This window comes from Mya arenaria, chromosome 2 (genome assembly GCF_026914265.1).
Source record: "Mya arenaria isolate MELC-2E11 chromosome 2, ASM2691426v1".
NCBI classification, from domain to species: domain Eukaryota; kingdom Metazoa; phylum Mollusca; class Bivalvia; order Myida; family Myidae; genus Mya; species Mya arenaria.
The window spans coordinates 65,468,062-65,482,461 of record NC_069123.1 but is presented as its reverse complement, the minus strand read 5'-3'; the positions used below and the strand labels follow the sequence as shown (position 1 = coordinate 65,482,461).

Genomic DNA, 14,400 nt, shown 5'->3' with positions numbered 1-14,400 from the left:
CATCTCTGAACGTGTTTAGAGAAGTGATGTTTAACTGGTCCTAGGCTTACTTTAACCTAAAACGGATTAGTCGAAGAGATATAGACCTGAAGACAGATATCAGGTCGAACTGATGTAGGATATCGCTGCTGAGTGAGCAATAAGTGATGTATTTTTCTATTTTCACCGGGCTGGAACTATGGGATGCATGCTATGACTCTTGAAATAATGAGTAGGATTCAGTTTGGGTTAATTTATTTGCATTTTATATTATTCCTATTGCTTACATTTAAGTTGACCTTAACGTCGGAAAGGACATTTGAAACGACTGTTCAATATGTGATAGATATTTTTCGTCTTAAAAATACTTTTCACATTGAATTATCTGTAGAAACCATGTCATCAATAGAGTTAAGAGTAACTTGTCAAATGAGTTTAATAAAAAAAATATTTAACCGCTAAAACTAGGTTTTCGGTAATGAATTAATATATAATACAGTCTTACTACGGATCAATTATATAATTTATATTATTTACTGAGTTAGTGTTATACTTTTCATAACAACTGATACCATATATACATTTATTTTCTTACAAAAAATAAACTCACATGTAAAAATATATAAAAAAAATCTATATCAATTAGAATCATGAACCAAAAGGCATGATAGCAATAATATGAATCGTTGGATCATAATGTACATCTATGTTCACTTTTCAGGGAATCGGCAGTTTTGCTTGCGTCACAACAACAACGCTTAGAGGCAACACGAATTAATGTATTGTTATCGCAAATGTTGAAGCTTTTATTTAATAACTTCCATAACCTTTTTAATGTTATACGCGATTGTCCTCATAAGAATATTTACAATTAAATGTATTAACAAAACATTTCTTTTAAATCGTTTTACCATCTTGTGATACTAACTTCAGGACAATCAAAGGCGTTTCTAAGCATCAGGTGCGGGTGAAAGTGTGAAATGCACAACAACGAACGGAACAAAACATTGAGACAAAATTGTGGAAATCATCAGATCACATGTGTATTAATGGAAATCATGATACGTCTCACATGTAAGTTTGATTCATATTCACTTGTCTTTACGTCTCAGTATTCACTGTTCTCCCACATATATACAGATTGGCGGAGTAGTTTCAGTCCTGGGCGAGCTGCAAGCACCAGATCACAAAGTAGCTAGTATTGCTGGGCAACAATTACATGTGTGTCGAGTGTTGGTATTTTCCTGCAGTCGCATCACCATTCATCGTACTCTCGCAACCAGGGTTTGCGACCCCATTCAGCGCGGTCTTGCCATCCCCGGGGCTTGTGTGCAACTCGATTTCGAAGAAGGTGTCAACATCCTTCTCTTTAACGTCCTCTGCCGTGTGGCGAAATTCCGATTCGTCGTGTTTTATCTACACAGAAAAAGAAATTGCCATGCTTAAAATAGAACAAATGCATAAGTATTATAGTTTTTATGAGAATACATCAATGATTGAAGAAGCAATAGCAGTTTATATGACAATTTGGGAGGTTCTGCGTCCTACCCTATGGCCGTTCTGAAGGAATCAATAACGCACAACTAATATTATCATAGAATGTTGTGCTAGGTTTGCTTACATCTTCATAACGAACGCCGAATCGCAACGGCTTGAGGATCTTTTCAGGTAGAAATGGACAGATCTTATCAAACAGCGGAATCTGTAAACGTGGGTCAAGTTCACTGGGCTTCCTTGGACCTGAAATATAAAATCAAACGTATTTTGCTCAGCTCATTGCCATATCGATTTGAAAGTAGATTATTGCGGAATGCTACACATATTCGGCACTTTACTTTCAAATAGAACACTGTATCCTGCTTAAGAACATTATATGTCTTCTACATATACGTTTGATCATTGCCTGTGACTACAGACAGCAGTTCTTTTTGTTGTAGTTCTTTTTGCATGCAGCTGTGCATCTTCTACTATACTCCGCAAATAAAAGCGATTTTAGGTATCATATTTGTCATTTAAAATCCCAAATTATGTAATTGTATAGTTGGCCTCGAGTATAAAAGATGAACATAATAAGTACTTCAATAAATGTACTAGACAAAATATTTAGGAATGCAATTCAGATAACTAATGCGAATTTGCTCACCCGTAAAGAAGCTGACGATGAGCCCGACACCGACGACGACGGCGACAGCTGTGGCGCTATACCACAAGTAGGAGAGCGAATACAGGGGAAAGAATACACCGCCGCTGAAAATCACAGCATTCAACAATTATCCATATACTTTGTTATAATCAAATGGGTAGTGGCAACATTAAATCCCCAATAATATGAACAAATGAAAACTGATGATGATAACAACATCGTTAGCACTTTAACCACCACCGGTATAAGCACATTCAACTATTATTATGAACAATCACCAACACTGTTTCAGGTATCATTAGCAGTTGCAGCATGCGTTATTAGCATCGCCGTAGTAAAAAGATAATATATAAACCAGAAATGGGGGGGGGGGGGCTTCTCAGTTAATGTAAACTACTTCTTCACTACTTCACAAATCTTCCGAAAACCGAATGCAACTCACTCATGTTCTGTTGTTGTTGTTATGGCAACAGTAGTTGCATTTGTTGCCATGGCTGCTACAGTGGATGGTGTTGACATGGAGGCGTTGAGGGTGGTGATGATCGGGGCGGCAGTGGTAGTCAGGTTCCAGTTACAGCCGGAAATGTCCACCGGTGCCTTTGGTATTGTCTTGGAGACCTCCGTCACGTATGCGCCAATACCTATCCAGAACATGAAGATAAGACCGATGCTAAGCCCGGCATAGGCGCCCTGAAGAGGGAGAAATAGAGATATAGTACTTCATATATCCAATTAAACTTAACAACAACCTGACCACATCCGTTCGGTTAAATAAGCTCAAGTGGGTGAATTGTGTCGGTGGCATTGTAAGTCTATTATTTGGGTCAAAATATCCAATAAACTGTTAGTAGAGGGGAAAATTAGAGGTACAACTTCATTTTTGGAAGAAGTTAGCTTCTATATGTACAAATGTACATCTGTCTGATATTTATTAATTATAGAGGAGCGTTTCTACAATTTTGTTTACAATGGACGTTTGACGACGTTCGACCCGTATGATACATCAAAACATGGTAAAGATAGTATAGAGTATCCAATGTGTCGTACCGCAGTATTGGCCCATGGGAAGAACATGCCGAGGACGAAGACGCCCAACAGCGGTCCACCTATCATACCAAACAGAGACAGCGCCGCCTGGAATATTCAAGAAAGAGAAGTGTTGGGTTTCATGTAACACATAGGGGCATCCAAACTGGTGAAATTATTTGAAAATATATGAAAGGTAAACCTATACAGCAAAATTGGGTCGGGCATTCCCAAATAAACCCATACAACATCCATATATCAACCTACTTTTTGTCAGTGTGAACTAGTGAATAAATATGTAGACTGATGCTGCCTTAATGCCAGGAAAGTTACCCTTACCCGTATATCCATTTGTTGCGATACACCTATTATATTTCTGAACTTTTTGATAAGAATCAACATATACAATTGATATATACAAGTTCTGTACTCAAAATTCAAAACACACGCGGTATCTTGTATAAAAATATTACTTGTGTAACTACGCATTTGATCAGTCCAGCTTCTACTGAATTCCGCAATTAACAGCGAATTTAAGGAATCATAATTGAGACGAGTATTGCTCGATCATATTCGGTAATTGGTGTTCTATTAAATGACTAAACACGTTCGAGACATCTACGTTCGAGTATAAAATGTGAGATTAGTATTACAATAAATAACCTAGAAAAAAACATCAAGGAATGTAGTTCATAGAAGATCTGAAAACATTATCACCAGTGAAGGCAATTGGTGCTGTAATAAAACCGTACATTTATCGTACACTAATATTCATTGCCAAATTATGTTCATAGGGACAACTTTTGCCGTAATTAGTTATTTGTTTTTGTGCATATGCATAAAACGCTTCGCCTTTGTTTGTTATATTTCAAAGGCATTCTTGTAAAAAACAAAAACAGTTAATGTTGTCTATTCTTACCTGCAGCACTCCGCCTAGTTTTGATGCAACATAGGTAAGACCCAGGCATATTATCCCGAATATCACAGCTGCAATTTAAACAAGTTCTTTCTTTAATAAGCTGTTTAGATTTTGCTGGATTGACAAATACAGGTTGGTAAGATATATTTTGTTTAAAAGCATGTGTCAGGTTCCATATAGCCAAGAAAGTTAAAACGGCAGACATAATAACCCTAGATAGCTCATCTAAGCACTAGCCAAGTTTCATCACATTCATATGTCTCTCGTTGCAGACAAGAACATGTTTAAGTTATTGTGTTTATTAAGAAAAAAAGGGAGGATTGGGGAGGGGGGAGGTAATACATATGGTATATGTGGTAAGATTATTATTAATTTACAATTACAATTTTCAAATCCGAATTATACCTTGGTACATTTAACACAATGTTGTTCATGAAAGAAGAGAACGTACACAATACTTTACAAATATTAATTTATTGTTTTGGGTTTCTCTTAGTCAAAGTCTGATGGACTTGGGGCCTGGTTCACAAAACATTTAGACGAGAAAATAGTTTCCAGCTTGAAATTTTATAATCCAATTAGACAGTCATGATAGCAATCAGGTGTCCGAGAAGTCTTTGGTTGATTTGTGGAGCGATTTAAAAAAGTAAATCCTGAACCCAGAATTTTAAAATAAAATTAATGTTTTTAATTAGTTAACGGTCAAATCGGATGCAGTGCAATGTATAGCTGTGATTATATGTCCACATAGTTTATAACTATTTCCATATGCTGCGACTACTTTGGTTAAATTAATTAAAATCTGTCCCATATCTTATATTTTAAGGTCTGTCATTATATTTTTATAAATTTTAAAAGAAGTACCAATAGTATGCAATAGATACACCATGGGGGAGTTTTTGCAATCTGTGTGCCCTGCTTAAATAGTGTATGCGAGTGCGAGATTTAAGAAGATTGGGAAAATATACAATCTGTATACCCTACTTAAAAAGAGTACGCGAGTGCGAGATTTAAGAAGGTTGGAAACATGTACAATCTGTATACCCTACTTAAAAAGAGTACGCGAGTGCGAGATTTAAGCAGGTTGGAAACATGTACAATCTGTACACCCTACTTAAAAAGAGTACGCGAGTGCGAGATTTAAGCAGGTTGGAAACATGTACAATCTGTACAGTGGCGTACGTCTTGCAAACTACTTACACCTTTGACAAAAGTGTGATACGCATAAGAGCAGAACTGATTAAACAGCAATGTATTTTATGTGAATGATTTCAATCTAGACCCTGAGACAGTTTTCTTTTCTTCCCGTTGAGACGCTCCAATTATTACACGATGTTCACGCAAGTAATATCAATTGACATTATTCTGAAAATTCGGTTAAGGACGTCTGTTAAACTATATAAAATACTACCCGTTTTCAAAGGTAGCCTGTTTCGGGTTTTTATTTCAGTTGACATAATGTTAATGGGTTACACCTGCGATTTAGTAAAATAAATAATTAATAATAATACATTTGTTCTAAACGTATTCATACAGGAAGATATGTATTATATTTATTGAACACTGCTTATTATATTTTTCTAAGACACGTAACATTTTTGTTTAATGTTTATTACAACAATGTATCTGTTTTCCCTAAATATGGCGTTGGGGTCCTTGAAACACTAAAAACAGTATTATTTCGCGTGCAAACTGGTCGAGACATTGTAGAATATAATATAGAAAAAAATATTTAGTGGTTTCTGACCTTCCATTGCAAAAGAAATGAGTCTTCTGCGTGGAATACAATACTACTAGAAGGATGATTTTCTGTGGGAGTTTAAGGTTAGAAAGAGAGATGATATATATCAAAATGTTCGAGAAAGTCTGAAGTATGTGAAACTACAGGCATCTATTGCCAACATGTTATGTCGGCTGAGAAGTCCAAGATGACGTCCAAGATGGCTGACATAAATTGTTACATCAATAAAAATAATATGTCTAGATATGGCACTTAAAAAAATAAATATCATTACTTCTAAAAATGGATATCACTCTTCTCATACTGTACTTCAAATTGACACGAATGTCATGCTAATCAAGGTCAAAGTACGAAAAAATACTGTAAAATTGTTTCTGTATATTTTCTAAATTTTACCTTATTTATGATTCTTTAAAATTCAAAAGTGGTGACAGAATTGCAGATTGTCTGGTTGTTTTTTAAAAGTTTTGGTAAATGTATCAGACTTTTTGACAACGCCCATACCTCATACTTACACAATGGGACCTTGAATGGCCACAACAGTACTATTTCTGTGAGCATTAGTGGTGAGCCTAAAAGTATGTCTTAACGAATAACTTTGCTCCATATTGAAATACATTACAGTAATCTTCATTGCAAATGTTAAAGTAATTTCAAACTCAAAGTATTTAAAATAAATAAACTTTAATATTTCCTTTACATTTTTCTTTATTTTATCATTTATGATTAGTTTGTGATAAAAATGGTGGAAGAATTGCAAATTATATGCGGGTTTTAAGTTAAAACATAAGGAAATTTAAAAAATATATATATTCAACTAAAACCTTTACTGAAAAAAGATTTATCTGGTATGTGTTTGCACTGAACAGGTCTATCTGGTATATGTTTGCACTGAACAGGTCTATCTGGTGTGTGTTTGCACTGAACAGGTCTACCTGGTGAGCGTTTGCACTGAACAGGCCTATCTGGTATGTGTTTGCACTGAACAGGTCTATCTGGTGTGTGTATGCACTGAACAGGTCTATCTGGTGTGTGTATGCACTGAACAGGTCTATCTGGTGTGTGTATGCACTGAACAGGTCTATCTGTTATGTCCTAAGGTTACCAATTTATGTTTATGTGCTGACATATATAATTGATATATAAAGGATTAACTGAGATTAGTTCTATTGCAAATCTTCGAAGTATGGTACACGAATGTTGTTTAATTAGTATATGCATATACATGTTGGAACATTCATTTTCAATATATGACTTACTTACATGGCAAATATAGTACTGAATATCTAACATGAAGGTACTATATGACTTTTAATATTCTACATGTTAATATCACAAACTACTTATGGAGACGTATCAATTAACACTCTGGCTTATATATTCATCCGATATAATTATATTTACCTAGCATAAACGCTTCAGATGGTTGTGTGTATTAAACAGCTGTACACGATTAAACATACAAGATCTAACTCTATAATAACGTTTAATTTAATTGTGTCTTAACAGAACATATGGTGAACACTTAAACATAAAGTGACACTCGTCCTCTTATTCATTCGAATTACATATTTGATAATGACGCAAGTTTCGTTCTAGACTGCCAGTATGTATTCTTATATTATGAGAATATATAAGTATAATGAGGAAACTCAAAAAAAGAAAAGGTACTCAACGGATACTGACATCACTTGCAAACGATTGTCCCTGTGGTAAATGTGCAAACTCTTTAAGGTACAATGCAGTCCTCCAACGACACCCACCAGACCTAAGATCGCCTAAGCAATCTTAGCCCATACACCCCCTTCCCCCTCCCACCCCTCAACTCGTGTTCAGTTGAATTCGTGTTTCACGGACCGTTCCAAGGCGGTATTCCCTTCATTCATCAATAACGCTTAATTCGTGCGTGTGTGACCTGTTTGTTGTGTTTGTACTTGTGTGACCTGTTTGTTGTGTTTGTACGTGTGTGACCTGTTTCTTGTGTTTGTACGTGTGTGACCTGTTTGTTGTGTTTGTACGTGTGTGACCTGTTTGTTGTGTCTGTACGTGTGTGACCTGTTTGTTGTGTCTGTACGTGTGTGACCTGTTTGTTGTGTTCGTGCGTGTGTGACCTGTTTGTTGTGTTTGTACGTGTGTGGCCTGTTCGTTGTGTTCGTGCGTGTGTGACCTGTTTGTTGTGTTTGTACGTGTGTGACCTGTTTGTTGTGTTCGTGCGTGTGTGACCTGTTTGTTGTGTTTGTACGTGTGTGACCTGTTTGTTGTGTTTGTACGTGTGTGACCTGTTTGTTGTGTTTGTACGTGTGTGACCTGTTTGTTGTGTCTGTACGTGTGTGACCTGTTTGTTGTGTCTGTACGTGTGTGACCTGTTTGTTGTGTTCGTACGTGTGTGACCTGTTTGTTGTGTCTGTACGTGTGTGACCTGTTTGTTGTGTTTGTACGTGTGTGACCTATTTGTTGTGTTCGTGCGTGTGTGACCTGTTTGTTGTGTTCGTGCGTGTGTGACCTGTTTGTTGTGTTTGTACGTGTGTGGCCTGTTCGTTGTGTTCGTGCGTGTGTGACCTGTTTGTTGTGTTTGTTCGTGTGTGGCCTGTTTGTTGTGTTTGTACGTGTGTGGCCTGTTTGTTGTGTTCGTGCGTGTGTGGCCTGTTTGTTGTGTTCGTGCGTGTGTGACCTGTTTGTTGTGTTCGTGCGTGTGTGACCTGTTTGTTGTGTTTGTACGTGTGTGACCTGTTTGTTGTGTTCGTACGTGTGTGGCCTGTTTGTTGTGTTCGTGCGTGTGTGACCTGTTTGTTGTGTTTGTGCGTGTGTGACCTGTTTGTTGTGTTTGTACGTGTGTGGCCTGTTTGTTGTGTTTGTACGTGTGTGACCTCTTTGTTGTGTTTGTACGTGTGTGGCCTGTACGTGTGTGACCTGTTTGTTGTGTTTGTACGTGTGTGACCTGTTTGTTGTGTTTGTACGTGTGTGACCTGTTTGTTGTGTTTGTACGTGTGTGGCCTGTTTGTTGTGTTCGTGCGTGTGTGACCTGTTTGTTGTGTTCGTGCGTGTGTGACCTGTTTGTTGTGTTTCTACGTGTGTGACCTGTTTGTTGTGTTCGTGCGTGTGTGACCTGTTTGTTGTGTTTGTACGTGTGTGACCTCTTTGTTGTGTTTGTACGTGTGTGGCCTGTTTGTTGTGTTCGTGCGTGTGTGACCTGTTTGTTGTGTTCGTGCGTGTGTGGCCTGTACGTGTGTGACCTGTTTGTTGTGTTTGTACGTGTGTGACCTGTTTTTTGTGTTTGTACGTGTGTGGCCTGTACGTGTGTGACCTGTTTGTTGTGTTTGTACGTGTGTGACCTGTTTGTTGTGTTTGTACGTGTGTGACCTGTTTGTTGTGTTTGTACGTGTGTGACCTGTTTGTTGTGTTCGTGCGTGTGTGGCCTGTACGTGTGTGACCTGTTTGTTGTGTTTGTACGTGTGTGACCTGTTTGTTGTGTTTGTTCGTGTGCGGCTCTCGCGGTCATTGTCGTTTTGGCCCTTACCGTGTGCTTTCTTACGAGGTTTATATTCGACTATTTTGACTACTGGGCTTTCCTCTGTAGTATCATTGTATTATTAAAAGAGCCCAAATCAAGTACTTGCTATGGGTTTCGGCGCATGTGTCACTTTACGTGTCATAATTATTCTGAGTTTAGATTTAAATTTTAATTAGGTTAAGCTAAACTGTTTGTAGTCATCGTAAAAGATCGTGTTCAGCTCACTTAGAGAAAAATAATGTCATTAGTAGTCTTAATGGGAACAGGACCTTTTTGTGCTGACTATAATATCCTGGACTTAAGTGTCAAGATTTTTCAAGTACACAGTACAGCTTAGTGACAGCTGTACCTCATCTGAGATCCCTCTGGTGTAAAGGAAAGTTAATAAAGAGCATTTATGTTGAATAGTTGACATAAGGTTTAATTTAAGAGTAGATTATACTTTATGAAGTATGCCCGCTCCCATTGACTACATTATGGCTTGCCCCGCATTGTATCCAATCACGACTTAATTGTGTTTACGATGAGCGTATTGTTTTAATACATACCTAATATTCTTGAAACTTGCGTAGCCCGAGTTTCGGTCATTTCTTTGACGAAGTAAGCACGTATAACGTCTTGCAGAATGCATGCGGCAATGGAATTCAAGCCCGATGATATGGTGCTAAAATCAAAACAAAATATATATGTATATAAGCACGATGACTTGATGAACTACTGAAAACTGTTGTTTTTTTATTATTAAAATTGAATTATACCCGAGGTAAAGCACTTATAAATTATGTTGCCTCACACTTCAAAGGCAGTATAACTAGTGCAAGAACTGTGTTGCCTAACACTTCAAAGGCAGTATAACTAGTGCAAGAACTGTGTTGCCTCACACTTCAAAGGCAGTTTAACTAATGCAAGAACTGTGTTGCCTCACACTTCAAAGGCAGTTTAACTAATGCAAGAACTGTGTTGCCTCACACTTCAAAGGCAGTTTAACTAATGCAAGAACTGTGTTGCCTCACACTTCAAAGGCAGTTTAACTAATGCAAGAACTGTGTTGCCTCACACTTCAAAGGCAGTTTAACTAATGCAAGAACTGTGTTGCCTCACACTTCAAAGGCAGTATAACTAATGCAAGAACTGTGTTGCCTCACACTTCAAAGGCAGTATAACTAATGCAAGAACTGTGTTGCCTCACACTTCAAAGGCAGTATAACTAATGCAAGAACTGTGTTGCCTCACACTTCAAAGGCAGTTTAACTAATGCAAGAACTGTGTTGCCTCACACTTCAAAGGCAGTTTAACTAATGCAAGAACTGTGTTGCCTCACACTTCAAAGGCAGTATAACTAATGCAAGAACTGTGTTGCCTCACACTTCAAAGGCAGTTTAACTAATGCAAGAACTGTGTTGCCCCACACTTCAAAGGCAGTTTAACTAATGCAAGAACTGTGTTGCCTCACACTTCAAAGGCAGTTTAACTAATGCAAGAACTGTGTTGCCTCACACTTCAAAGGCAGTTTATCTAATGCAAGAACTGTGTTGCCTCACACTTCAAAGGCAGTTTAACTAATGCAAGAACTGTGTTGCCTCACACTTCAAAGGCAGTATAACTAATGCAAGAACTGTGTTGCCTCACACTTCAAAGGCAGTATAACTAATGCAAGAACTGTGTTGCCTCACACTTCAAAGGCAGTTTAACTAATGCAAGAACTGTGTTGCCTCACACTTCAAAGGCAGTTTAACTAATGCAAGAACTGTGTTGCCTCACACTTCAAAGGCAGTATAACTAATGCAAGAACTGTGTTGCCTCACACTTCAAAGGCAGTATAACTAATGCAAGAACTGTGTTGCCTCACACTTCAAAGGCAGTATAACTAATGCAAGAACTGTGTTGCCTCACACTTCAAAGGCAGTATAACTAATGCAAGAACTGTGTTGCCTCACACTTCAAAGGCAGTATAACTAATGCAAGAACTGTGTTGCCTCACACTTCAAAGGCAGTATAACTAATGCAAGAACTGTGTTGCCTCACACTTCAAAGGCAGTATAACTAATGCAAGAACTGTGTTGCCTCACACTTCAAAGGCAGTATAACTAATGCAAGAACTGTGTTGCCTCACACTTCAAAGGCAGTATAACTAATGCAAGAACTGTGTTGCCTCACACTTCAAAGGCAGTATAACTAATGCAAGAACTGTGTTGCCTCACACTTCAAAGGCAGTATAACTAATGCAAGAACTGTGTTGCCTCACACTTCAAAGGCAGTATAACTAATGCAAGAACTGTGTTGCCTCACACTTCAAAGGCAGTATAACTAATGCAAGAACTGTGTTGCCTCACACTTCAAAGGCAGTATAACTAATGCAAGAACTGTGTTGCCTCACACTTCAAAGGCAGTATAACTAATGCAAGAACTGTGTTGCCTCACACTTCAAAGGCAGTATAACTAATGCAAGAACTGTGTTGCCTCACACTTCAAAGGCAGTATACCTAATGCAAGAACTGTGTTGCCTCACACTTCAAAGGCAGTATAACTAATGCAAGAACTGTGTTGCCTCACACTTCAAAGGCAGTATAACTAATGCAAGAACTGTGTTGCCTCACACTTCAAAGGCAGTATAACTAATGCAAGAACTGTGTTGCCTCACACTTCAAAGGCAGTATAACTAATGCAAGAACTACATTGCCTCACACTTCAAAGGCAGTATAACTAATGCAAGAACTGTGTTGCCTCACACTTCAAAGGCAGTATAACTAATGCAAGAACTACATTGCCTCACACTTCAAAGGCAGTATAACTAATGCAAGAACTACGTTGCCTCACACTTCAAAGGCAGTATAACTAATGCAAGAACTACATTGCCTCACACTTCAAAGGCAGTATAACTAATGCAAGAACTACGTTGCCTCACACTTCAAAGGCAGTATAACTAATGCAAGAACTACGTTGCCTCACACTTCAAAGGCAGTATAACTAATGCAAAAACTACGTTGCCTCACACTTCAAAGGCAGTTTAACTAATGCAAAAACTACGTTGCCTCACACTTCAAAGGCAGTTTAACTAATGCAAGAACTGTGTTGCCTCACACTTCAAAGGCAGTATAACTAATGCAAGAACTGTGTTGCCTCACACTTCAAAGGCAGTATAACTAATGCAAGAACTATGTTGCCTCACACTTCAAAGGCAGTATAACTAATGCAAGAACTATGTTGCCTCACACTTCAAAGGCAGTATAACTAATGCAAGAACTGTGTTGCCTCACACTTCAAAGGCAGTATAACTAATGCAAGAACTGTGTTGCCTCACACTTCAAAGGCAGTATAACTAATGCAAGAACTGTGTTGCCTCACACTTCAAAGGCAGTATAACTAATGCAAGAACTGTGTTGCCTCACACTTCAAAGGCAGTATAACTAATGCAAGAACTGTGTTGCCTCACACTTCAAAGGCAGTATAACTAATGCAAGAACTGTGTTGCCTCACACTTCAAAGGCAGTATAACTAATGCAAGAACTGTGTTGCCTCACACTTCAAAGGCAGTATAACTAATGCAAAAACTGTGTTGCCTCACACTTCAAAGGCAGTTTAACTAATGCAAGAACTGTGTTGCCTCACACTTCAAAGGCAGTATAACTAATGCAAGAACTGTGTTGCCTCACACTTCAAAGGCAGTATAACTAATGCAAGAACTGTGTTGCCTCACACTTCAAAGGCAGTTTAACTAATGCAAGAACTGTGTTGCCTCACACTTCAAAGGCAGTATAACTAATGCAAGAACTGTGTTGCCTCACACTTCAAAGGCAGTTTAACTAATGCAAGAACTTTGTTGCCTCACACTTCAAAGGCAGTATAACTAATGCAAGAACTTTGTTGCCTCACACTTCAAAGGCAGTATAACTAATGCAAAAACTGTGTTGCCTCACACTTCAAAGGCAGTTTAACTAATGCAAGAACTGTGTTGCCTCACACTTCAAAGGCAGTATAACTAATGCAAGAACTGTGTTGCCTCACACTTCAAAGGCAGTTTAACTAATGCAAGAACTGTGTTGCCTCACACTTCAAAGGCAGTATAACTAATGCAAGAACTGTGTTGCCTCACACTTCAAAGGCAGTTTAACTAATGCAAGAACTGTGTTGCCTCACACTTCAAAGGCAGTATAACTAATGCAAGAACTGTGTTGCCTCACACTTCAAAGGCAGTTTAACTAGTGCAAGAACTGTGTTGCCTCACACTTCAAAGGCAGTATAACTAGTGCAAGAACTGTGTTGCCTCACACTTCAAAGGCAGTATAACTAATGCAAGAACTGTGTTGCCTCACACTTCAAAGGCAGTATAACTAATGCAAGAACTGTGTTGCCTCACACTTCAAAGGCAGTATAACTAATGCAAGAACTGTGTTGCCTCACACTTCAAAGGCAGTTTAACTAATGCAAGAACTGTGTTGCCTCACACTTCAAAGGCAGTATAACTAATGCAAGAACTGTGTTGCCTCACACTTCAAAGGCAGTTTAACTAATGCAAGAACTGTGTTGCCTCACACTTCAAAGGCAGTATAACTAATGCAAGAACTGTGTTGCCTCACACTTCAAAGGCAGTATAACTAATGCAAGAACTGTGTTGCCTCACACTTCAAAGGCAGTATAACTAATGCAAGAACTGTGTTGCCTCACACTTCAAAGGCAGTATAACTAATGCAAGAACTGTGTTGCCTCACACTTCAAAGGCAGTATAACTAATGCAAGAACTGTGTTGCCTCACACTTCAAAGGCAGTATAACTAATGCAAGAACTGTGTTGCCTCACACTTCAAAGGCAGTATAACTAATGCAAGAACTGTGTTGCCTCACACTTCAAAGGCAGTATAACTAATGCAAGAACTGTGTTGCCTCACACTTCAAAGGCAGTATAACTAATGCAAGAACTGTGTTGCCTCACACTTCAAAGGCAGTTTAACTAATGCAAGAACTGTGTTGCCTCACACTTCAAAGGCAGTATAACTAATGCAAGAACTATGTTGCCTCACACTTCAAAGGCAGTATAACTAATGCAAGAACTGTGTTGCCTCACACTTCAAAGGCAGTATAACT

At 38.3% G+C, this 14,400-nt stretch overlaps 1 protein-coding gene across 1 annotated transcript in view; it reads right to left on the bottom strand.

Annotated features, from left to right (window-relative positions):
• Positions 1 to 548: 548 nt before the first annotated feature.
• Positions 549 to 14,400, bottom strand: part of LOC128213030 (sodium-dependent multivitamin transporter-like) — a 31,286-nt gene continuing 17,434 nt past the window's right edge. The window contains exons 9-15 of the mRNA XM_052918514.1: positions 9,868 to 9,983; positions 4,068 to 4,135; positions 3,170 to 3,256; positions 2,565 to 2,812; positions 2,123 to 2,226; positions 1,601 to 1,719; positions 549 to 1,395 (exon numbers count right to left, since the gene is read on the bottom strand). Coding sequence (XP_052774474.1) covers positions 1,195 to 1,395; positions 1,601 to 1,719; positions 2,123 to 2,226; positions 2,565 to 2,812; positions 3,170 to 3,256; positions 4,068 to 4,135; positions 9,868 to 9,983 — 943 coding nt within the window. The 3' untranslated portion in view covers positions 549 to 1,194. The remainder of the gene's footprint in view (positions 1,396 to 1,600; positions 1,720 to 2,122; positions 2,227 to 2,564; positions 2,813 to 3,169; positions 3,257 to 4,067; positions 4,136 to 9,867; positions 9,984 to 14,400) is intronic.